Raw genomic sequence first — 27,153 nt, 5'->3', positions numbered from 1 at the left:
TCGCCTCTATCTAAAACACAGGTTCTTTAGAACCGTAACCTCAGACTAGTGTTGCTTTTGAAGATTTCTATTGATTTATCACATGCTGGGAGGCACAGAAAAGAGGTTTGAATGTCAATGTCGGGAATACATGTTTTGCAGTTTTAGACCTATTGTATGAGGTATAATTGTTCTGGTTTTTATCTATTTTCTTCAATGTAAGTACCTGAGGGGAGCTACAGCAAAATGTGCAGGACCTCTGAAGTGTTGAGAGACAATCCATATCCAAACCCAATCTAACCCAAGAACAATATAACTCTATAGTGATATTAATTAGTAAAAACCAGCACAAGAACATTCAGACGGACTGTTGTGATCCACAGTGTCATTCATAGAAATTAATCCTTTACTCACACCGTGGAAAACTGCCATTTTCAGGTTTGTCTTGACATGCTTTAAGAATTTATGCAGTTAAAGGTCACTTTATCACAGTGATTTTTTACTTAATCCAAATGGAAAAGGAAAAGATCAACCTCTGCAGGGCAGTTTCACTTTTATTTGTTTGAAAACTATGATTTAGAGGTCCCTTTATTTCTGTCTATTTTGAAGGGTGGTTATTGCCTTCAAGCCCCAAGCGTACAAAAACTGCAGATGGAAACACAGTCAGCTTTAATTAATCATCTGTAACATTGTTTGGAATAAAATTGTGTCTTTGGAAAAACAGCACAAAAGTGCTTCACCATAATAATCCTTTCTTTTTTGCCCAGCATCGCTCTAAAGTTTTATCTGTTCTAATTCTCCTAGCCCTCTTTCTTCTTTTTCCCCCATCTTCATGAGGATGGATACCTTGCCCTTGGCACAGCACTTGGTAGTCTGTATGGCGAAGCAGCCAGTAGCTAAAAGAGAAAACTACTCGTAAATTTATGTCTGTGTGTGCGTGCTTCTTAGTAAGGATAATATACAATCAGCAGGTTCTATAAACACTGAAACAGCTGAAACACACACACGCACACATTGTGTATACAGGACACCATACTGGACATACACTGAAGACTGAAAATAAGCACAGACAATGTATAGACATAAAAGCAAAACAAGGAAGCACTTAAGACAAAAAAATAAGGAGCTACATGTATAAAATCTGTATAATAATCAGAAGAACATATCACAAAGTGGAGATATTTGCATGTGATGACATACTGATGACACCAATAGACATGACTGACAGCTAATTTAATGTTTGAGTCCATTCAAGAAAAGGCTTGGCATTGACAGTATGGAAGAGTTACAAGAAGAGGTGAATGGTGCAGTTAGTCACAGAGTGGTGAGAATGTAAGTGAAGAAAGTCACATAACAAATGAGAGCAGAGAGCGCTGCAGCACTGAGCTAATGTTAGTTTGATACTGGACGGCTGTTTCATACAGGCTGTACTGAGTAAAAGTTATCTTAAAGCTTGGGGCTGATAAACCAGACTCAGCTCAATGTATAACATTCGATTGAGTTAATGACTGATATCTGATAATTCTTTCCTCTCTAACTTTTTTCTTCTTTCTTCTTCTACTGTGGCATATTACATTTTTCTATTAGTGAGCAGCAAGAGAATGGGGCAAGTGAGAAGACTCAAAACACCAGAGGAAAGGGCACATAATATATAAAGTGAGACAATAATGAAGGATATAAAAAGAAGAACAGTGTAAATATGACACACAAAAAAAGAAAAGACAGAAAAGAAAAGAAAAGAAAAGAAAAGGAAAAAAAACAGAGAGAGCAGCAAAAGAGCAGAGATGACATTTGTATGTGATGAAATCAGCCCGGGTTGCTACTGTTAAGAAGCCAAATTCCCCAGGGAGCTGGCAACCAAAGTCACCTTCTGGCAGCTGTCTACTGTCATCTACTAATGCACTCACAATGACTTTTGAACCTCGCAGTTAATGGCCGGCGAGGTAATGGAGAGGGATGTAGGCCATGAACAACTCCACAACAAGTTTGTTTTAATGTGTTTTTGGTAAACAACTGGGACAAGTGAGATTCATTTACATAGATTAAAAGCTATATACAGTATATAACAGCCAGCTGGGTATGAAAATATGCACTGTGTTTGGCCTTATGTGCATCCTTGTATTGTGTGCATTCCAGTGTGTGTCCTACTTCTGAGCTGGAACACAAAGGTTTACTGCACCCCCTGTGTTGTGTGTGCACATTACCTGAAAATCCTTCTCCTCTAGAATCTCTTTCCTCCACCTCACCAGGAAGGCTGCACACACGTAGAGATGGAAATGGGAGAAACCCTCTGGTTCAGCCTAGTGAGAGAGATGAACATGTTGAGCACAGATGCTAATTTACACCAAGTGTAACTTTCCACAGCCATAAAACAAATGACACCACCATCATACTGGTGCTATACCGCTTGAATAGTATCATAAGAGCGTCATACTCTCAGAATAGACCTAGACTTTCATCACATTTCACTGTTGAACCACTGTTGATGTTGAACCTTTCTTTTCCTATCATATACACAAATAAAACCTATATACTTTCCTATCACAACTCAGAAATTTACATTTTGCAGGACGACAGACAGAAATCCTTTTATTTGCATTGCTTTTTTTATTTCAGCCCCTTGTTACCTTTGGCAGTTCACTTTTCTATGATACAGCACTGAGCAGGGGAATTAAAGTAGGATAAAGACAAAGGATCAGATGTTCCCTGTTCTATTCATATTTTTTTTCCAGAGCCCTATCACAAAGAAGATAATTAGCAGTGATTAAGTCACTAGCATTCAAAGTATATGCCTCCTTCAAGGCAGAACACAATATCCAAAGTGCATCTTAAAAGTGTGAGCTCTGGCATGCTTGTCATTAGTTCACCACATTATTTTAGTTTGAAATTCACGGAATTAGAGCATGGAATTGCACTCATCAGTCTCTGTGTGTCCTGCACAACCAGATAAAACACACACAAATACGCTCACACTCTCAGTAATAGCATAAATTCATGAATTATTCCACAACTGTGCTCTCTGATGTATCTAATAGTATACTGCATTCAAACATACTAAAGTTTTACTACCCAGGCACCATATAGGATAGTAGGAAACACACAAATACTCTTCTATATTATATCTTGGCTTAAGGCTGCATACACATTGCAATATTTCAACCATGTTTAATACAACGATGTACTAGATTAATTGATTTCAATTAGATAAAGGGTGTAGCATTATTTGTTTCTACTTTGTCTAGGTATTGTACGCAACTGTAAGTGCTGCTCTTTAACCACCATATTCATTTGTGTATAACAGTGAGCCACAACTGTGGAATTAACTGCGGGAATTAACAGAAACTGCCTTCTGCTGTGATAATTGAATTTCTCTCCAGGAAGGAAGGATGAAATAAACAGATTAATAGAGGATAGACAGATTTGAATGGAGAGATGATGCAATAAACTTAAAAAAACTTTTTTTTTTTTTTTACAACACTGCTGCTTCTCATGTTCGGGTTTTCTATGCAAATTGATGCTCCCTACGCCCTTACATAAATTTCCTGTTGTTTGGGTTCCTTCTTATTTTACCTCCCATCTGGTTAAACTAATTTTCAGAATTTCCCAACTGAGAGGGGGTGTGTGTGTGTGTGTGTGTGTGTGTGTGTGTGTGTGTGTGTGTGTGTGTGTGTGTGTGAGAGAGAGAGAGAGAGAGAGAGACAGAGAGAGACTGAGAGAGGGAAAGTGAAAGAGATGGTATAGAGTGTGGGGAGGGAAAAAAGGGGAGAAGTGTGTCTGAACAGTGAAGCGTAGCGTGATGTGAGTTGTAAACTGGCAGGTGATTGGCTTGTTGCTCTGACCTTACAGATCCAATCCAAAAAAATAAAGCAAGCAAACATACACATACACAAACACAGATGGGTATATGAGTGGCTTACAGGAGAACAGTGTTTATCAGTACCCAAAGATGTGCACAGTTTTAATTTCCTCTCTTCTTTGAGCTTGGGAGTGTGTGTGAATTTATGGTTGAGGGCGCCGGTGAACTCTGAGGGGCTGTGAAAATCTGAAATCCACTTTATTGCTGTTTCTACTCTCTCTCCTTTCTCGCTATCAGCTCTCCATCTATCCACTGTTCTCATAATCTGTCACCTCCTTCAGTCCCATTCAACAAATGTCTGTCACTCACTCTTCTCGCTCTTTCTCTTTAATACAACTGTGAGGAATAGCTCACAAATCAGAAAGTGTTTTATCTTGATCAAAAACAGCTTCTGTTAACAAGTAGTCCTGATATTTTCATTTGCCACTGATCATTTCCATACCAAACGTCTGACTCCATAGACTGCAGCAAGAATGGTGGCCTAACTAAGAGACTATATGACTCTCCATCTGCTGCTAGCAGCAGACAGATGACGCAAGAAAACAGAAAGAACAGGTTAAAAAGAACAAAAACACTTACTATTTTTATTAGAATAATGGCTGGAGATGTGAAGACACTTTCACTATTTTTGATATGACTGACTCCTTAACCCTTTTCTGCAGTAGCAGTTTTACATAGCACTATTTAATGTTTAATCACCTCTGTGTAAACATCACAGAACCTAGATTAATGGCTTAAATTGAAGAAGACACTTGTCAAGTCAGATTAGAGCGCATCAAGTTATGTGCCTGCATTCTGATATATACTGATAGTTGCTATTTTGGGATGATGCATGCCTGAAAACGAAGTTTAAAATGGCTTCAATAAGGAAATTACCATAGAATCTTTTTTGGACACGCTTGGGAATGGGTAGTATTGCACTTTTTTTTATTATTTTGAAGGTTATTTGTAAGCTTCTGTGTATAATTTCTCTACTTATAAAAATTCCTTACATATACTGATCTTTCTGTGAATTTGTGAAGTGGTTGCTGCAACACAGTAATGGCCTTTTGGGGACTAATAAAGTACCAGTAGTCACTTTCAATTAATTACAAAACAACAGTAGCACATCCAAGCTTCTAATTGACATAGCTGGAGCATTTATGTGGCTAATCATTATCAGACCTGCATTTGTATGATACAGTTCATATTGATGGGGCACAGTAGAAAGAGGTTAATCGAAAACCTACCTATTATAGCCACTATCGTCAGTGATTTGAAGCCAGAAACCCAGCTATATGTTGTATATGTACAGTATCATAAGTACAAATGTACCCAAAGGCCTAACTTCTGCACTCCAGAAATTATGCTGAAGGAAATATTTACTGGAATAGTTCAGTGTTTTTGAAAATATACTCACACACATTCATGATGAGTGGGTTGATACCACTGTCTGCCACATGTCTGTCCTCTAACTGTGGAGCAAGAGCCAAGTCTCAATTATCTTTGTTTACCATAAAGACTAAAAGCAGAAAGCATTTGGGTGACTCCCAGTTCTTGCTCCAATTAACACACAGACGGTCAACGGTCTTCGTGAGAAAATCAACAAACACATTTCCAAAAATGCCAAGCTATAACTTTACATGTATGCAACAACAAACCTCAGCCACTTGCATAGAAACAAATTGCCAGATTGCCAATGGCAGTAAGTATTAGCTGTACTCCTAGGTACACCTTTTTTCACCTTGAAATATATAAAGAAATGAAAGTAAATGCTAGAGCCTGATACTTCAATATCATGTCTCCAACCCTCAAACTCATCACCCTTTGCTCTGTTCCCTAGTTTAATCCACAATTTCTCTCTCCGACACTCCAGCCCTCCCTACTGCCCAACCCATCCACTGCTGCTGCTTCAGCTCAAGGCTTTCTCGTCATTATGATTTGCAAAATAAAGTTTGTCATGTGAGTCAAGGTGACTCAGTCAAACTTGTCTCTACCTCTTCTCCTCCTCCATTGTTATGCTTGGTCTTCCACCCCCCCCTTCGTGTCAGGGCAGCCATATTGGCTGAGACAGATGAGACTCTGACTGACAACCACTGCTGATCAAAGTAGGGAAGAAGCAGGGGAGCGAAGACGGGAGAAGGGAGTGATGAGGGTATGGGGGAGGAGTGTAAGGGAAAGGAGAAAAAAGTAAGGAGTGCACAAGAGATGAAGGGGGAGTGAGGCCAAAGGTGAGCAGAGGAGGAAAAGGGAATGTGGAATACGTAGTGAAAGTGAGTACTGCAATGTCACAGCACCTTAAACTGCTGCGTTGGCTGCCTGAACACCCTCACCCCTCCAAAACAAACTGGTCTGATGAGGGACTAACTCAATACTCTGACAAACCGACTCCAGACAAGGCGAAAAGGTGACTGTGCTGAAGGGTGATGTAAGATGATAAACGAACAAATTTAAACTGATGTAACAATTACACAGATAGGATATGATGAACCACTGGGACTCAAATCTTACTTTTAAAGCTCTTTTCACATCATATGGCTATGAACATGACTGTGGTAGTGACTGGCTAAAAGCTTTACAAGTAGTCTAAGGTAATTCATCTAGGATAGTGTGTACAATGTTGGTGTGGGACTGCAGGATGAATTTAAAAAGTAAATGGTGAGGAAGGGACATTTTGAATTTGAAATGACAATCTAAGGTCTCATAGAGAACACAAACAGAGTCGGGCCATGATGCAATCAATTTAAAAGGAAGGAGGTTTTTCAGAGGAATGGCTCTAAATACATGTAAAATCAACTTCAGCAGCTTCCTTGTGAATGCACCTCCAGTATGCTGTCTTGCCACATTTTAAATGATGAAGAACTGAGATTAATCACAGGAGAGGAAAATGAGAATGATTCAGTGCATGAGTAAGACCAGGGCACAATCCTACTATTTGAAGTGGTCATGTGGTCACTCCAAACAGTAAGACTGTGCCCAATGCCATCTGCAACATACAAAGATCTGAATTGAGCAGTGTACTGAGCAATATTACTACTCCATCTGCTAATGGCTCCATTTCATCAGTGAAAACAAGAAAACAGCTTCTTCATTCCTGTCATTCTTCTTTATGGCACTATACTGAAAGAAAGAACACTTACTTTGGTAGAGCTAAAAGGCCATGCAATATGTTTTGTGTTTCTTTTGTTTAGTTGAGGATTAGTCGCAGCTGTAGGGTATAACTATGTCTGTAAATATATAAATAGATATCCTGGCAAGGACATTGAATCTTTTATCAGCATCCAAAATAACTATCTTTTAATCTAAACTATTTCTCTCATTGCCTTTTACTTTATTTCACTTGCTTGAGACAGTTGACATTAAAATATGAAAGATAATGTGCTGGAGTCAGCCAACTGCTAATACTCATTATGACAGGGCATAAAATACATAAAGCAAAATACAGCATGTAAAAATTTGTGGTACACAGAAAACTGCACCCTCCGGCAAGATGATGCTTAATGAACAGAAAATGACAGCTAAAAAATACTAGAGTGAGAATAGATTCAAGTGTATAGTGAGGTCAGTGGTGGAATACACATGACAAAGGCTACATGCTCAACCACAAGTCCAATATTTAAGCTTGTTCATGAGCAAATAATAGACAACCTGACTCAACAGACTCCACCACACTTTTCAAGTTTCAATGTTCATATTATAATTATATTTATTTACTTTCTGTGACTACTAAAATAACCTCCTTAATGTTTTACCTACATAGATGGAGAGTAGACCTGTATATCCACTTTGTTGTTTTAGCTCTAAAAAAATCTAATATTTCACCAGGAACTGTAGTGGAGTTAAATCTTAAATTAAGAAACACTGAAGTAGAAGTATCTAAAAACTAGGACATACTTGAATAAATGTACTTAGTAACTTTCCATCACTGAGTGAGATAAAAGCTGCATTACTATGAACTGTGTCTGTGCTCTTTAATCTCAGTCTTAGCCAATTTTCTGACTCTTGTTGCAATAAATTACCAACATTTTCCACCATGAATGGACTCGTACGATCACATCTTACTTAATGGCTTTAAACATGGCCACTAACAAAGCTAAACAGCTCCCTGCTTGAGAAATTCAACCGGCCACACGGAAAAAAAGACCATGGTTCAGAACCTGAAAATGTCAGAGTATCGCTTTAACTGCCATGCTAATATTTCCACACTGAGCTACTTGCTAATTTCATGCTCCACGCAACAGGGATAATTTGATCCCTGTCTGTCCATCTGTCTGTCTGCTGGGGAGGGGAGGTGTGTGTATGTTTCTATCTTAAGTCATTCTTCATTTCTTTTCTGTTATCCCTCTCTACCTTTTTTTTTCTGATCAACAGCAACAAATGGAGAAAAACAGCAAAAAAGAGTTATTCTGATGCTAAAACAGACAAAAAAAAGAAGAAAAACAAAAAGACATATGAAGCACCAGCTGCAGATAGCAAGACAGTGAGAAGATGGCAGCAATTCAGAGAAAGAGAGCAAGAGCTTCTTGTGCTGGATAAAGCTACTGAACAGATGGCCACACCGCAGAGAGAAGACCACAGCGGAGGCATTACAACACTCAGGTTAAAATCTCTCCTGGAACATACACAGAGGCCCAGTGGCAAAGGGCAAGGTCTTTCTGTTTATTATTGGCATTTAAGAGAGACCCAAAGATTTTGGGCCCTTTTGTCCCTACAAGGTACAGCCATAAACATATGTTAAGCCATGAATGAAAGACATTTTTCAACTGCAGGAAAAGACACTGTCTGGCTCACCAAAAGCATTCAATACGAGGATAATCTACAAATCCTATGTCAGAAAGCTAACTCACTGCACCGTCCTCACCTCATAAGGATGCTGCTTGGGAAAGATCACATTCAATGGCCTCCTTTGTGCAGCATAACCAAATGAAAAATTCTAGATCTTTACATGGTTCAGCACTGTGGTCTGTCTTCTAAAAAGCCTCACATATGGGTAAGTATAATGGAGAAGAACAAGATGTAAGGACCCAGAGGTGAAGGAAGGATAAAGGAATCAATCTGTGATGAGCTGAGGACAAAGATGGCAAGTAGAAAGGACTACGGAAGAATAGCTTTAGCTTTAACTTTTTAAAAAAAGTTTTAAAAAGGACAATTGAAGAGAGCAGGTAAAACAGACAAGAACAGCTTTGTGCTTGTTGTCAGCTCACCTTAAACTTTCATGAGTGGAAATGACCTAATTCCCCTACCAGCATAAGGCTGGAGGTGAGGGACGGTGACAGAGCCTGCCAAAAAAGGTGTATGTGCATGTTTGTGTGCTGTCCATAAGGGTGTGTCAGGCCCATGCATATATGTGTTTTGGGGCTGGGTTCCAAATGACATTGTAAACCATCAAATATTTAGAGGATGGATTACAAGTACAATGTGAACTTGGGTTGCTGTCAAGTCACGATGAAGCAACAACACTATTTAATCATTTATTCCTTGGTTCTGTTTTAGACCCAGAGGTGGGCGCTTGAGTGAAGTTCGTGATGCTTACAGGTTTTTTGTTGAACACAAGTAAAGAATCTACAACCATTATAAACACTGTAACTTTTTCACATCACCTTAGTTACAGCCATGTCAGTTTACTCCAATCACACTTACTGGCTTTAGGGATCAGATGAGTACCACATGCTTATGTGCTATCCCCCCACAGCATAACACCAGGAACACGGTCATAAGCCAAACATACATGTAGTGCCATGAGGCAATCTTTTCCAAACACCAACCCAATATTGACTGTGCCAAGCATGGGAAGAACAGCACAATAGCCACGTTCTGCTCTTTTCTGTTTGCTGCTTAAACTGAGGCTTCCCTGTTGCATTAAGACATCCATCAGTACCCGCTGGTCTGACATAAACGTATAACGTATGTTCAACAAAAGAGACATACAATATGACTGAATGTCAGGATACGGTATTATGCATTTCTCTTTGGAACACACGTAGTGATTTAGGATGTTGTAAACACATTTTGGAAATAGGAATTTCTGTTTCTGTTTTCTTGATGTGTCTCATGCTTTGTTTTTGTTTTTTTTTAATTTAATTCCTTCTGCTTTATTTCTTCTTTATTTCTCTTCCAGTAAGACGATGACTACATTGGTCTCTAAGCTCTTAACTGATGGTGCATGATGAAAAATAACTGCTTGTTACTATGGACACCATGCAGATCATTACGTATAATGGAGAGCATTATAGAGAAGAACAGGAACTAGGGCCAACGAGTGTATCGTAATAAACACAAGCTTGCGTTCAAAATATAATTAGGTGTTCATTTAGTTTATTTATCAAAATAATTCATGGTATTTAAATATCATCTATTTTAATTATAATAAAAAATATCTTTATGTATGCCCAGACATACTGCACACCAGAACATTTTCACCCATATCTCACCCTCCCCTTCTTCTTCACTCCATTCATCAAGCATAACTTAAATGACTAAGAAATGTGCCAGACAACCTGCCAGGGGTTTTATCTGGCCAGACATATATCATAAACAAAAATATCCATGCTTTCCTGTATAGAAACAGCTTCTTATCAAGCCCTACAGCTCTGGATATGTTCACGTCTCCTGACAGCTGGCTCTGGGTCAGTCACATTTACACAAGAAAGAATTTCCTAAAAGGCAACCAGGGCACCAGCATCAGTTTGTTGACCTTCAGTAACATTAAACACTATACATATACACTCACACATACACTTGCTCACAAACTAAATGACAAGAGACTAAATAAATAACACAAACTAAATAAAATGTGGCACAAAAATTACCATGGTCTTTTAAATCCAAGACAAAAAAGAGAGAGAGAACCACCACTCTTCCTCTCACATGGCTTTTACCTGTCAGTTGTAATCTATCTCTTACTGCCCAGAGTTCAGTGAGAGTTCATAAAGATTTATTTGGTGATTACTCATCCAAGCGTCAGTGTATTTGTGGACTTAGCAATTCAGCTATAAATTGCAATGTGTCCTTATTTGAATTTTCTTAAGTTTTGTAAGTGTCTCTCCACATTTCCCTGTTCTAGTTTACTTTATTTTTATTTACTCTGGATGTTCTTGTCTTTATCTATTGCTATCTATTTCTTTTCATCAACTCCTATGATACTTCTATATTTGCTTGAGCTCTCCCCCCATTCTCTCCTGTTTTTTAATGGAAATAAAATCCAACGTGCAACCAAAGTGGTCACATACAGGTAGTTTCATTAGACAAATGCCCATTTTTACCTTGGCTATATTTATATAAATGGAAAGCTACTATTTAAGGAACTTCATTTAAATATGAGTTTTTTATATTCACATTTTCAAACCCTTACTACTGTTTAACCTTTTTACTCCATATACAGTTACTATACTCAGTATAAAGATGCTTCAAGCAACCTCTGTATCATTAAGACCATCCCAGACAGAACTGTCATGCTTGAATACCTACATAAAAACATATCTGTATTACCTTGCATGATACCACTGAGGAATCAGACAGATCAAAATGAGATAACAAAAGAGTTTGTATTTGTACCTGGTAGGTGTCCCACAATCTGATTGTGCAGCGTAGTGGCAGTTCCCTCATGAGGAGGTTGTTCATCCAGCGGAAAGCAAACTGCAGGTACTCCACCTCATAATGCTGCATGTGACGGTGAACAGATTCTGCAAAAATAATAGTATTCACAATTTTAACACTCACAGATTAAAAGTTCCACTGTTTGCATTTTCACGTGTCTGACAACCACCATTAAAATAAACAAAATAAAAAAAAACAAAATCTGCATATACCAAACCTCCATTAGGATCTAGTTATAGCAGACAAGTGTGTAGAAAGTTTCAGCTCAGTGATCACATGATTTTCCACAGAACAGTAAAAATAAAAATTAAAAAAAAAAAAAAAAAAAACATGATTCGGCAATAACTAGAATGTATGCAGCAAATATTCTTTCCCCACCTCTGCAATACTGAACCAATCGTGTCCAAGTCACCTTCACTGTAGTTTTATTTTCGGGAAGTGACTGACCATCATCAGATAAAGCAGGACATAAAAACAAGTCATACTAACTCACAACATCCTATTAGTCCAAGTTTTGGCATCAGTTTATTGTGTGACATCGTAGACTTTAGCAGCATGGAAGAAAAAAAAGATCCAGTTCCGATCCTTAAAAAAACGCATTAATCGGTCTTGATGTGTGACGACTTTCCCAGCCTGCGCCACGACTGTATAGTTTTATTGACAACAAAACATGCTTTACCACAAAAAGTCCTATAAACTTTAATTTGCCAAGAAGTAATGTCCAAGAACTTCCCCATCAGCTACATGCTCAACGTCCCACCTCTGTAGTCCCTTCTGGAGTTAAAACTATGTCCCTGAAACTCAATTCAGATGCTGGGTCCTCTGGTGGAAACTCAGGGAGGGGAACTGACATACTTAAAAGGGGAAAATGCCTGTAGTGGAAACACAACTAATGGAGGTCTATGACACAAGAAATAAGGTATTTGAGGGTTCAGACAATACTTTCAAGCATAGTACTCAGAACACTTTTAGCATGACTTCCAAACATAAACATCAGCTGTCTGGTAGATGTACACATCTGTCTCCCTCTACCCATAAAATGTCGTATGTTTTCTCCTCCTGTAATTGCTTCAAATGATATCTCACTACCAAACAGAAAGACTGCACAGAGAGACGACCAGACGTTGTAGGAGGTTTTTAGTTTTCAGCGTGGAGTTGAAATGTCAGTGTTGTGGCATCAAGACTCACTCAGAATGAATGAATGAGAAGCAGAAATGTCAGCTGTGAACTTGCTGCGTATGGGGCTCTGACACTGAGGATGGCTGCTTTTGTTCCTTTCTCTGTTGTTGATAAATGTTTGCTTTATGCTTCTTAACACAACAAAAGATTAAAAATATCACTCGGCATTCAGTGACTTCCTATTTCATAATCATCAAAACCCATGGCGCTCATTCTCCCTCTCACACACACAGGCGCACATACACATTTCATAATAAAGCTGTAATTACAGAGCTGTCAGAGAATCTATGAGAAAAGCCAGTTAGGGAGGAACTATAGCATCTTCTTTTCTCAGTGTTTTCTTAATAAGGACTGACTGACAAGCACACACACACACACAACACACAAATACTGTACAGCTTTAATAAAAAATTAATTGGTAAAACATATATTTCTAGCCAAGAACACATGCATTATTACTTTTAAACACTTGAATGACACCTGTCTTCCACTACGCACACATGCATGTTTAACAATTACGCACACATTCCACCACATGAGCAGGGTGTGAAGTAAACACAAAGCTATTATTTCACACTCGTCTCTGCAGTTTAATTATCACATGCTGCTGTAAAAGCATAAACAAGGAAAGCTCATTAACGGCGAATGCATCATGGTGACAGATCTTAGCTAACTGCCAAACTGAGAGGGAAAGAGTGGAACAACTTCAGACAATGTTAAATTACACTAATGAACTTGCGCTGCCTAATATTAGCGACTTCACCAAACAGAGAAGAAGAGGTGCCCAATGGTAAAGTGGTGGCAAGGAGAGTCATTTGTCATGAGGAGTTATCGCAGTGGGAGAGGAGAGTGAATTTAAAAAATAATTCACATACCCACACACACACACCAAAAAAAGAAAAAACAAACTGAAGTGCTAGCAGTCATGGCATTTTAACCATGGGCTGTTGTTGAGCTGGGACAGTGATCAGCATGCTGGGTAGTGTAGTTGTGTGGACATGTGGACTAAAAGGATGACAGCTCTCAGAGGCAATGATCGACTGATGAGCCTTGTATTCCTTCCTATTGCTGGTTAAAGTTTAGGATGGAGGCCACAATCCCAGCTAGTCCATTCTCCACACTGGACCGTAGCCCATGGCCGGTGAAGTGTGGGTGGACAGCAGAAGGTCACAGGTCATACAGTGACTAGTGAGCGACTCCCAGGATTCTGCTGATGATGCCCTTTTGCTAGACTTCATGCTGTCTTTGGTGCAAAATGTAATTATATCCTTTTTTTTCCTCTCCCACTTTCTACTAGCTTTCATTTTTTCCCCTCACTCACTCAGTCTGGTCTCATACAGCTACTTTATTTTGAATCTGTTCTGTATCATTTGCCTGCACTCTCAACTATTTCTCTCTTACTGTGTAACACAGTATATATATATAAATAAAATGAACAGACTCATCTCACTGTACTCTTTCTCTGTTTGTCTTTTTTTCCTCTTGCCAGCTTTTTCACAGATTTAGACAAATCCTACTGTAGATACAAACCAGGTAACTGTGCCCTGTTTGTGTTCAAAGAATCTACCCCCCCCCCCACCCCCACAAAGAAAAAAAAAAACACAAATGTTTCCAAGCAATCCACATGCAAGCTCACCTAAATGCCCCCCACTCAAATATAATTCCAGCTTAAGTCAGTCACCATTGGGTGTAAAAGCAATCTTTCGTGCCAGCCTCTGGTCTTTGTTTATAATTGACCACTTAACTAAGCCTCAACTGCTTAGTTATAGTTGCTGTCACGCTTTCTGCTCTTGCATGGGACAAGTGGAGTTTACAATTATAAGAGCAGATTTACCGGTCGAAACACTTTTGAAACACTGGGTCTTTCACTTAATAGACAAGCATACAAACATGGGTTTCTTGTTTCTAGTCAGTGACTGCTGATTCTGTCAACTGTCAATAACTACATAATCAAATTAATGTTAGAGCTGGTAAAAAAAAAAAAAAGCATTTCCAGCTGATGATATTTCCAGCAGAAGATAGTCTTAAACATGCACTTGTTGGGTGCATGCAGCACAATATTGTGCTAAAAGAGTTTGTCACAAACAAAAAGACAGCTTTCCTCACCAGCTGATGATCCATTAACATACATAAAGCAGAACAGTGCTGAAATGCAATTTAGTGCTAGGTAGCCATAGCTGTTTGAGTATGATAAGAAAAATAAGAGGTCAGATTTGCATAGGGACTGAAACATGTTTACACACTCACATTGTGGTTGTTCTGCCTTTCTCATGCGAACTAGATGCTGGTCCCTACCATATAACTCATTGAATTTTATGGTAACAATGTGGTCAACATAAGCCTAATCTGAGCATTATGGTGAAGGTTAGGTAAATGTCCAGGAAATGAATTAAAGTCAAAGTCCCAAGCTACTAAGGTACGTGTGTGTGTGTGAGAGAGAGGGAGAGCACTGAATAGCTGTAGCTTCAGCTATGAGACTAGAATGTGACTGTCCATATATTTGTAGGTATGTCTGCATATTTCTGGTCACATTGCAAATAAATGTCTACTTGCATTTTTAACTGACAAAGAAAAAAAACCCTCCGGCAGGCCACTGATATAGTGGCCAAAAACAAAAAACATTTAATAACCAAGTGAAGTAGAAATAATAGGGTGCACTGTCATTTAAGCAAGTGATGCTTTCTTAATTATTCTTTTCACATAAACAAAGCACAAGGTCACACGTTTGTTCCTGAATGGCCTGAGGGAAACTGCAGCAATTGTGGGGGAAGATCTGTTTTGATGTTGTTACTTTATTAGTGTGTGCACTGGCAAACAATGCTTCTCACAGTCATTTCTGTACTAAACATGTACATGTGCTTGGTGCATAAAAAGGATGCTGGGAATAGTAGACCTCATGCAACTACATTTTGTTTGTGTAGGGACATGTAGGGACACAGGAAAGCGTACATTGACATAGTAACTACTACTTGTTTGCAATTTAATTGTGTTTGTGTTGTGCAGCATAATTATCATAACACATGAGAAATGCCATCCTGCTTTTAAAAGATGTGTAATATTCAAAAGAGGGAAAAACCAACACACTCAGTCAGAGTTTAAACTCAAAGCAACCCAAAGGGGATAGCAGTCAAAAGTAGTAACCTCATTTTCACATTCTCCTAAAGGGTTAGTACATAACATTAAAAGGTTACAGTGTACTATATATATAAGTGAATAAACGCAAGTGAAAGAGATAAGTATGTAAAATGTAAAATTACTGTGGGTATTAACAGTAGGTGGTGTTATCATCGTAGGGCTGCTGCTGTGAGGTTGTGTGGGAAGACAGGGAAAGATGATGTAACTGACCTCAGGTTAAAAGCCACCAGGACAGGCCTCAGCCTGAATTTAATATGGCTTTAAAAAAAGATGGCACAATTTCAAAAGAAAAGAAACCACACAAAAATAAAATATATTGCTTAGCTACACATTCAGTATGTGTGAATCCATTTATAAAAAAGTCAAAACATAACAAAAAAACAAACAAAACCATAAATGTCCACATGAAATCATCACGCACACAAAATGCATGGCGCCTTCAAAAAGGAATGGCTGCTATAGAAAGCCAAATTATCTTGATTCTTTTTTCAAAGCCATAAAATTTCAAGTATTCATTATGCAACAGTCTCATAATCCAGCTACCAGCCTTTTTACACAGTTCAGACTCTGAGCGTGCGCTGTCAGTGTGTCCTCTCATTTGCATAAATAAATTCACCTTTGGGCAATTTGCATGTTGATGAACTTGTGCTAATGCACTTGGATGGAACAAATACACAGAAAGAGATAAGAGAGAGATAAAGAGATCAGAGAAACATTACAAGCATGCCGACAAAGTGGCTTGTGTTTTGAGGAGGTACATGTGTTAACGTCAAGCTAGGCTAATGGGAGTTAGCATCACTTATTACAAGTAGGATAATTACAGCGGAAAGGGGAGGGAGGGGCAAGCAGAGGGAGAAACAAAGAAATTTCAAAGTAGAAGCCATTCCAACAATGCCACCAGCTGTTTTTAAAGGAATCATAGTGAAGACATAAACATCTTTGATTTTGAATAAATCCTTACTTTTTGGACTATTTACTTCAAGTTCAAGAGGTCACATTGTTGGACTGGATTCGCAAATAATATTAAAAAGTGTTTTTTATGGATTATCCCAAGAACACATGCAGAAAATGTTTGATCAATAAATTATCCTTTGTTCAGAAACACTTTTTCATTGCTTTATTTTACTGGTAATGTTGATCAAGCACAGAACTGGAAGTTCACTTGTTAATACAATCACCTTGGTCAAAGCCACCGCTGCAGTAACACCTGAGGAAAGAGGGAGTGTTTCTTCAGCTGTTCCAGGACATAAACTGGTGATATTATGGTTATTAAGCCGTATCCTTAAAACGCCAAATTTATTGCAGTCTTTAGACTAAAAATGATGCTATTTCGTGACACCTCAAAGTCATTTGAAAGTATGTCTTAACCAAGGTTTAGTCAGTGCGGTGAAGCCTGTGTGATAGTGAGGCAGTTCCTCTCAAAAGTAAATTAACACACTGTCAAACTTCTCCAAAGACCCAGAGTTGGCTTCATCACACACTATAATTTCCACGTGCATAAAATTACAATCCAATAACCAAAAAAAAAATGCAATTTCTCTCAACTTCTTCATTGTTCCAACAATATTTTGTTTGCTGTTTAGACTCACTCTGTCAGTGCTTACAAGTAAATAGCTGAATCCAATTAAATTTACTTAAAGACAAGACATAAGTTGATGTATTTGGCAACAAAGAGGAATAAATCAAATTATTGCTCAGCTTGATGCCAGAGCTATAAAAATGAGAACCCAAATTATAAATCTCAAATCTGAGCTTTAGAAGCCATGTAAGCCATGTCACTGCCATAAGTAAACCAACATTTTATCATCTTAAACAGACGGTGGCAATTACAAATCAGACAATCAGATACAGATAAGAATTCATTCATGCCGTCATCTCTAGCAATGGTCTCGTGTCTACTCTTCAAAATACTGCTTGAAGCAGGAGAACTGAACACATCAGTCCTTCCTGTTCTTCATTTACTTTAAAAACTTAAAAGTGCTGCTTCTAGTTCACAAACCACGCACCAATTTTGGGTCAAAGTACATTTCTCATCTCCTTGAAGAATACAAATCAGCAGGGCTCTTAAAGCTTTGGGAAGCATTCAACTGGTAAAAACATCAAGTCAGAACCAAACAGAGTGAAGCTGCATTTAGATAATATGCTGCACACCATGGAACCAACTTCCTGATGATCTCAAATGCACTGCAACTCTGGACACTTTCCAGTCGAAATTAAAAACTCTGCTGTTCTTCTGTGCCTTATGTGATTTATTGGTTTCTTAGCTGTGTTCTTATTCCCTTTGTTGCATTTGGGGCATTGTAAACCCACTTTAACTAAATTTCTGGGATATTTTCATTTGTCACTATAAGTATTTTAAATCCATTTAATGAATTTCATTTCATTTGAACTGATTTCCAAATTCGTATCTTCTATTCTCTATATGCTGTTTAATTTTATTATGCTTTTTAATGTTTTCGAATAGCATTTTAATGATTTTCTTTGCCTCTGCAAAGCACTTTTTATTGTCTGTTTGATCTGTGCTAAATAAATAAAGCTGAATGCCTTGCAACACAGATAACATTTGTACTGTAGAAGGTGGTCAGATGCTCCATTTGCCCAGGCATAAGTGCAGTAAACAAATCACAAGGTGGAAAAGTGCTTTTAAAAAAAAAAAAAAAAAAAAAAAAGTTCCAGTAGGTTATAGGGTAGGGGTAGAATGGCTAAGCCTCGTGGCACAAATCAGCCTGTTTTTTGGTGCTTTCCTCCCTCGCTGTGCTAAAAAGATACAGTAAGTAATGGATGGTGGGGACATAGTCATAAAAACACTGTATATTACCTTTGCTTCTGTCTGTGTGAGTATACACTATATGCAAGCTTTCACCACATCTGACAGATATATAGGAGGAGCCAGACACAGTCATTTTAAAGAGGCAGAGAGAAGGTGACAGAGAAGGTGGTACAAGGCAAACAGATCAGCATTGTCCTATCCTCACTGACCCTGCACTGCAAACACTAATGTGCCGAAACACTGGGCTGAGGTAAAAAAATAAAAAATAAAAATAAAAAAACCATACACCCTACATCCTGCCATCCTTCTCTTGTCTAAACAAATACCACACCTACTACTAATAAGGTTGAAGCAGAATACCAAAGTCACACAGCTAAAGATAACTCTGTATCTTTTGCCTGGTTCTGGAAGATTAGCAGCTCTCTCTCTTGAAAAGATGAATTCATTTTGCAACTAACTGATCTAACATGAATGAGCTGCATGATTAAGTACTTTTTACAAGTATTGTCAAAGGAACATACAAGAAACAATACCATACAACTAAGAAAACACAAGTTCAAATCTGAGTCTACAACTTGAGATCCAGCAGGGAAAAAAAAATAGTACTGGTAAATCCATAGATGAGACCCCGTAAGTTTATCAAAATACACACCACTCTGGAAAACCCTGCATCTGATAACTGCTGATAGTCAATTTAGAAATAGATGAGAGGCCACTGTTCTCAAAACAGATGATATGTCGACAGCCGGGCGAAAAACAATCCTGTAACACAAGATAAAAGCTATCTGTGATCTCATTAGAGGTGGTAATGTCAGGCTAGCGAGGCATAAAATGGCTCTGCCCCAACTCTGATGACAGGGCACTTATGGAATAAGATACAGTAAAAATGTCTACTCATTTTTTATGTCTTTGCAGGGGTGGGGTGGAGCTCAGATGGAGTTACAACTTTGCTTTTTTTTCTCTTTTCTTTTGTGGTTATTTACGCATTTCTGACTCACATATAGACATGGTGGTACCAATATAAACACACAGTTAGTACAGTGCATCAACTACATGCACCAGCACTGACATTCATGTGCACATGCCCTTTCTATCGGCAAGTTTACGAGTCACAACGCACATGCAAACGGACAGGCCCGCATACGCACACCAACTTTCTGTGGCATTCACACATACACACCGCTGCACACCCTCTCCAGCCATTTAAATGCAGAGAGCAAGTCCTCCCCTCTCTGTGGGTGACAGAATAACCGGACAGCACCAAGGTCAGCAAACCACATGACCACAGTACAAGTGCTTGCTTTGGTAGGACCTTGTGTTTCACAGTGCATTCTGGGTCGTTGCAAACCTCATATACATTTGAAGCAACAAAAGCAAATTCAGATAGGTGAAAAAAAAAAAAAAAACATCTGATGATATCTATGCATTCATTATTTTGATGAAATAGGAAACATGGGGATATAGATGGGAACAGCAGCTTTGCTAATTAACACTAACTTGCAAGTGTATGTGAAATGTCAGCGAGCTGTGTACGATTACACTCCGAGCGCATACTTTACCTTCCAGGGCTCAGCAGAACATTGTTTTGTACTAATAATCATCAGCATGTACACATTTCCCCGACAGGCAGGTGGAATGAGAATTAGTGAAACGCCTTCACAGTGTTGCGTCATTACAAGCAGACGAAAATGAAGGCAGAATGAAGGTGTGAAAATAAATGTTAGTTCCTGGTGTGTATTTAGTTCTGACATGATTGCGAATGAATATCAAAGAAAGTTTAAGTGTTAGTCAAACTGCAAGTCAAACTGCAAGGCAAGTAGTGGGGGAAAATATCTTCATTAGGGCAATTTTCAGCAAGGTCAGGCATTTAAGTGAAATGAAAATGGGCAAAGAGATCCCAACTGGCCTCATAGTTGAAATGGTAAGACATGCAGTACAGTATGCACACATCAGGATTTCCCTCCATAGGTAGGAAAAACATGCAGTTTAACGAGATTAGGCTAAAAAAAATAAAGAGCAAATAAAACACAAATAACAGAAACATATTAGATAAATAAAACTGTGTTCTTATTCTAAAAAACAAGGCTGTTGTACAGTAGAAAACCCTGCAGAGGACTGTGATTTTGAGTGTAATTTTATGACTGCATGAATGAGATGGTTGGCGTGTTTGAAAGACAAAAGAAAAGGAAAAAGATGGATGATACACTGATGAAGAGATAAGAGGAGAACAGAACAAAAGCAGCAGGAGAGTTTGGAAGAAGTAAAGGGAAATCAAGTCAAAATGGCAGAGCTGTGAGCAGAAAGTACTTTCTGGATGGGTGGAAGGATGGATGAAAGGAGGCAAGGCAGATGACTCACCATCAATCCTGCTGACCAGCTCCTCCAGGGCCTTGACTTTCCTCTGGATGCCTGGCTGGGCAAATGTATAGTTGTCCTGAGGAGAAGAAAAATCAGACAAAGTCAATACGGACCAAGGTTCTATCTACCACAGTGAAAAAAGTTTGGAGAGATGGTCTGTGATGTGCCTTTTTATATTTACTTTCTTTTGCTAGATGCCAAAGTAAATTAATGTAGATATGACATCAAATTTAAACACTGCGTCAAACTCATTACAAGCAACGAGAAGTATGAACGTGTGAACATAAAACGGATAACACTCCTGACCATACAACTAAAAAGTACAAGGAAGAGTAATAAAAAGACAAGCTCAGGAGATCAAACAGATATATTATTACAAGAATACTTGTCACATTTTTTGTAATTTCTTAGACAAGCTGTGAAATTGATCCCTTGTTGTGAAAACTAACATGATTTGTTTCAAATTGACATTTTGCACCCATTTGGCCTCAGAGTCAAGAATATCACAGTGCACACTCTGAGGGTTTGAAATTTCACATTTTCACTTTGAGGATTCATTTTCAGAGAAGTGCAATAGCCATTACAGATCTGAAGTGTTGTGATGCCTCATTTCACACCTCACACAAAGCCTGAGCCATCTTTAAAAACAGTAAATAGAGAAAATAGGCCACCTAACCATCACTGGCATGACAAAACATGCACAGCTCTGGCCTTGAAGACAAAGCAGAGGGCTGACTGTGAATGTGGCTGTAACAATATAACAGGTGAGTTGCAAATGGGTCCTAGCCTCATATGTGGTGTGAAGGGGTGGAAAAATAAAAAATATATTAAGCTCACTTTATATAATAAAATATACATAAAAGAAGCTGATGACTGAAATCTTCTATTCAGTTGTTCCTTTAAAGGACCACAGTCAACTCGCATTGACTGGATAGAAACAACTTGTTAAAGCTTTAAAATGAACATGGTGTTTACATATAAGACAGATGTAGTTTCTAATGTTCTATATATATATATATATATATATATATATATATACACACATACATACATACATATATATATGTATATATATATATATATATATATATATATATATATATATATAGTATATTTCCCTGCATTACTGAATTATGTGTTAGTCCTTTCCAAAGTTTCAAGTAACACAAATTTAAGTGTACTTTCTGCTTATTTTTATATCTTAATATATGTCTAATATTGTACATTAAAATGATTTATCAAACATTTTTTTTAGAACTGTCTAAGGACATAAACACAATATATCAACCTGAATACAAAACACAAGTGGGCAGTTTCGGTTGGTTGAACCCACAGAATACAATACATGTGAGAATAGCACAAAAGCATTTTGTGTGTGTGTGCTCAACCAAACGCGCACACAATGAGGATTACATTTCCTTGAGGGGTCATTTCAGTGTGGCTGGAGAACAGCTGATGTGGCAAACTGTCCAACAGATGGAGAGAAGGGGAGAGAAAATGAGAAGGAGAAAGAGAGCGAGAAAAGAAAGAGAAGAGGGGAAGAGAAGTCATTTAGCAATAAACAGCTTCAGTTGTCCTTCAGGATCAGCAGAACCAACACGTGTGTCCTCCTGAGTCCATCTCTGGCTGGTAGGGTAGAAACCACATTCTTTCTTGCCTTTTTTCTTTAATAAATCCACCTATAGCATGTTTATATACTTCTATCCTTCTATTGCAAGTATCTTTAGTTCATGTTTTTGTCTGATCTGTTTCTTAACCTAAGGACACTGACATATGGGGAAAAATAAATTGGGTCTCAAATATAATTCTGCCATCACCTTTTTCAAGCCTTCCCTCCATTTATTATTTTTTTCTCCATCCTACATTTATTTTCATTATCTACATCGCCCTATAACTAATTTTACACGTATATTTGTCTGCATTTCCACTCTTTTCTAACTCACTTGCTGTTTAAGTCTGTCTCTCTTCCCCACCACCCCAGTGTTAATGCAGTTAGGTGTGAAGCAAGTGTGAGAGCCAGTACAAGTAATTACATTTGCATTATTGAAGCTGCAGGCCTTAATCAACTGCCCTTCCTTCTCTTTCACCCTCCCTCTCTCTTCCCCACCCTTCCCTCACCAGCTTCTTTTCCATCTCTTGCCTCTGCCTCAAAATCCCCTTGTTGCATTTTCTAGTCTTAGAGGCAACCATCTATTCAAATTCTTTAAAACCTCATGTCAAATACTCGAATACTTTTTTTTCTTTATTGCTTTCACTTTCTCTTCCTTGCTTTCTTACTCTCACACACTTTTTGTCTGTGTTTTAAAACTTTGTCTTTCACCTTACTGATTTCATCTGTCTTTCTCTGGCTGTCTTCCTCACATTCGTGCTCGTTCCTACCACTCTCTCAGTCTGTCACAATCTCCACTGTTCATCATGAATAAATACTGCTTGAATGGATCAGTCTGCTGCCGTTATACTTATGACTCATCACTATTAGTGATCGCTGTTTGTTTTTTGTACATTTTTACCCCGTCTCTTTTTACAGCTTTCCAATGACAAATTCTCTTGCGCACAGCAAGTCATGGATTATATCTTTTATTTTATTATTTTCTGGCAAGACTGCCCTGTTTGTTTTATTTAAATTGGAAGGTTTTCTTTGAAACATTACTGAATCTTAAATGAATCTTTGTGAGTTTTCTTTTGAACAAACATAATGTTTGCATTTATCATCTCACCCAAATGCACTGTCTATCTCTAAGGACAAACAAATAGACTGAATGCTTTTCCTCTCTAATAAAATATTTGCACAACAGACTGTTGGATCATTTTAAATTGTTCAATTCTTCTTCACTGCCATTGTTGTGACATTGCAAACTCTGTTCTGCCTTACTGCCACCAACTGTCAATCATGTGTGACTGATATGGCTCCACCACTCAGTCTTGCTGCCAGTTTGTCACCAGTGGCCATTCAGTAAGGAAACAAAAAATAAATCCCCTGTGGTTAAAAACCATTTTCCCTATAGACCATCATTAAGAAAGAGACAGCTGTAAAACTGTTGACAAGATGCCCTGAAATACAAAAAAGGTTGGCTATTACTCTTTGTACGATCCCCCGGAGCATAGACAAGGGTCACTTAGTGGAAGGGACTGATGGGGAGAAACATTAATGTGTCTGTGCAATGGTGAACACAACAGCAAACCCGGAAGCTAGAAAACTTTTTGGGCTCTTGTTCCAGGGGAGTAATTTTCACTCAGGCGAGTGGGTGGCATCTTTGAATCTGTAAAAAAACTGTATGCAACCGGTCAAGATACATGTTTGCAACAAAACATGGACCCACTTTATACTTCATATCAATAGTAATTATCAAAATCTTTATGTAGCTGTAAAAAGCCAGTAATATGGGAAGCATTTAGCCCAGGTACAACTTATAGTAAAACACTTATATGCTATGACTGTATTAAAGTTCTTTCTGCACAACTGCCAGATACTGTTAATATTAATCCATTCAGTGGTGGTGGTACTCCACCTTTACGAAAATAAAAGACAAAGAATTTGCACAATTTTTCAACTACTTATGTAATCACAACCAGACGTAAAAATGACAGTAATGCACTTGAGGGTCAGGAGGTTTTTAAAACTCCTGTCTGTGCTTTCAGGTGTGTACTTTATTTCCGCACTCCATCTCCTCTTATTTCCTCTCTTTACTGCCCTCTGTCTCCCTCACTTCTCTCCCTCTTCTCTACTTTTACTGCATACTGCATACATGTCCATCATTTCTCTATTTTTCAGACTTATTTACTTTCCTCTTATAAAACTTCTTCTGTTCCTTCTTCATTCTACTCTCCCATCATTTCTCCCTTTATCAATCTCTAACTCTTCCCCTCTCCCACCTTCTGTTCTGCATTTCATTGTCTATTTTCATCACTTTGGTGGTGCTAATGAGGCTAGACTTGACTAAGTGTTTTGAACACGCTATTATGTCTTCTCAGCTTTGTTGTGTTCCCTGGTGTTTAATTTTGTTCCATGCTGTACTGCATTTTATTTTGTGACTGATTGTTGTTTAGTTAGTTGTTTTTTTCTCGCGACATATTTGTAATGAGGGTAAGACACAAATATAGTTGCTTGTTTTATTACCATATTTTCTTCGCTTTTCCTGCATTCCCATTTATCCCTTTTTGCCCTTTTCTGTTTACCTTTAACTGTTTCCTTGCCTTCTCTCCTCTTTTTCCTCCCCTCTCTCTTACCTACTTCATTACACTTTTTGTCGCATTATTTATTTTCTACCTTCTTATGCCAATCCCACTTCCACTAACTTCCTGTGTTTGTCAAATCCAATATGTTGAATCTTTGATCAGCTGAGGCAACAGGAGGAAATCATCTCTCCCTTCATTATTCATACATTCCCTTCTTCTTCTGCCATCTGTCCATTCACCACATCTGACCCAGCAAGTAAGCGGAACTGCCCCTGTGCAAGCGGTGAATGAACGGACACGGAGCACAAACATCAAGCCTGTCTCTCTTTTTCTCAGCGTCAACAGCCCCTCGTTCTCCTTCTCTCTCTCTCCCCCTTTCTTTTCTCTCAGTCAGCCAAATCAATAGCTACTCTTCACCTCTCAGTCCATTCTATTAGCGACAACAATGGCTCCATGCTGGGCTAAGATTGCCTCCCATTGTGGCAGCGGATGTCTATCAGCAAGCTGGACAGAACCAACACAACAACACCATGAGGGTATGTGTATATGTGAGGGAGACAAAGAGACATAAGGACAGCGGAGAGAAAAAGAACGACAGAGAGAGAGATGACAGGTCAAGATAAAGGGTAGACAACAATTGACGCACACCGTTGTAGAGATCACTGAAGGACGGCGCAATGATCTGTCAATTTCTGTTGTATGTGAGTGTGTGAGAGAGGAAGACAATGAACACAAAGAGACTATGTGAGAGGGATGACAGGTTATGATAAAGTGCAGACCAATGTTATATTCATTACTGAAAATAGTGACATATACAGATCAGCAATCTTTGTTCTAATGTTTTTTTATTGGTCACGTTTGGCATCTTAGTTTAGCATGCTAACATTTTCTGATTGCACTAAACACAAACTGTGCTGCAGTTGAGCTAAAAACCAACATTTTGGACAAATCCAAAGTTACGTTGGTAGTGGAGGAAAAGTCCGTTGTGTATTTCAGTCTGGACCACAGTGATGGACAGTCTAACCAAGTGAGATTGCCTACTCTAGAACCATGTGTCTAGCATGGGTTAAAGCTCATGTACAAAGGCTGCAATGGTCTAAATCTCTAATTCCTTATTCCAACTACAGAAACCATATAAGTGACATTTAAGAAATCAGGTCACTGCAGAAAACAGCTCTGGCTACTGTTACTTAATTCCATATATCCTGAACAATTAAATGTGAACCAGACACCTGGGCCAGACATCATTTTAGATATAAGGGAACATATTTTACAACTTCGTACATCTTCCACACCTTTAATTTTATTTATAGTATTTTCCTTGTGAAGTGGCCTATTTACCCAAGAGCAACCCAAAACAGCTTATTTAGAAGAGTAAATATAAAAGGGCGGACACAGTGTGTTAACAAGTGCTTTGAGACTGCCTCACAGTATGAACTGAGCTATATAAAGAAACCTGCCTTGCCTTACACGACCCCTAAAGTAATCAACATCACTTGTCTCTCTGCTAACAAGGTTTTCATCCAGCAGAACAGGGCACATTTTCTTTATGCCACTCTTATTACATAAATGTCTCCATCCATCCTTCCTGTGCTTGATTTTCCAGTCTGAGTCTTTATCCTCACCTCTTCAGCAGCTGCTACTGCTTCCATCTCCACTGACCTGCACATAAGCTAGTTTAGCTAACATGACTTGTGTAATCTGTAAAGGAGAAGCAAATGATGACGGGAAACATATGGAATACCTCCATACTTTAGAAGGAGGTGGAGTGTTAAGGTCTGAGTTGTTCTTGAACTGCACATGCAGCCACAGGCACTGCAGTAAGACAGACAATACAAATACATATGCCAACATACTGACAAGCATCATATATAAAGATACACCAGCTGGCGGATCACTCCTACTGTGTGCATGTGTATGTGTAGGTGGAGGATTGAGTGACAGCCCAAGGTAACAGTATAGAACCCTTGGGGAAACCAGAACAGGACACAGCGTCTGGTTAGGTCTGTCTACCGTCTGCTAGACGTTGGTCCTCGCACCCCTACTCCCACTCGAGGGAGACGCCATCTCTAGCTGGAACTGTGGAAACAGATGGTTGCCGTGACAATGAGAAGACACGCTCCGA

At 38.6% G+C, this 27,153-nt stretch overlaps 1 protein-coding gene across 3 annotated transcripts in view; it reads right to left on the bottom strand.

The window, feature by feature from the left end:
• The window catches only part of tbc1d22a (TBC1 domain family, member 22a), a 104,913-nt gene that overhangs the window by 18,733 nt on the left and 59,027 nt on the right, over positions 1 to 27,153 (bottom strand). For all 3 annotated transcript variants that reach the window (XM_026326469.1, XM_026326471.1, XM_026326470.1), the window contains 3 exons: positions 20,853 to 20,928; positions 11,369 to 11,496; positions 2,184 to 2,279 (listed from right to left, as the gene is read on the bottom strand). In XM_026326469.1, the coding sequence (XP_026182254.1) occupies positions 2,184 to 2,279; positions 11,369 to 11,496; positions 20,853 to 20,928 (300 nt within the window). The remainder of the gene's footprint in view (positions 1 to 2,183; positions 2,280 to 11,368; positions 11,497 to 20,852; positions 20,929 to 27,153) is intronic.

The sequence above is a fragment of the Mastacembelus armatus genome, chromosome 23 (assembly GCF_900324485.2).
Source record: "Mastacembelus armatus chromosome 23, fMasArm1.2, whole genome shotgun sequence".
Lineage (NCBI taxonomy): Eukaryota > Metazoa > Chordata > Actinopteri > Synbranchiformes > Mastacembelidae > Mastacembelus > Mastacembelus armatus.
The sequence above is the reverse complement of the archived record's forward strand: the minus strand, read 5'-3'. Positions and strand labels throughout refer to the sequence as shown.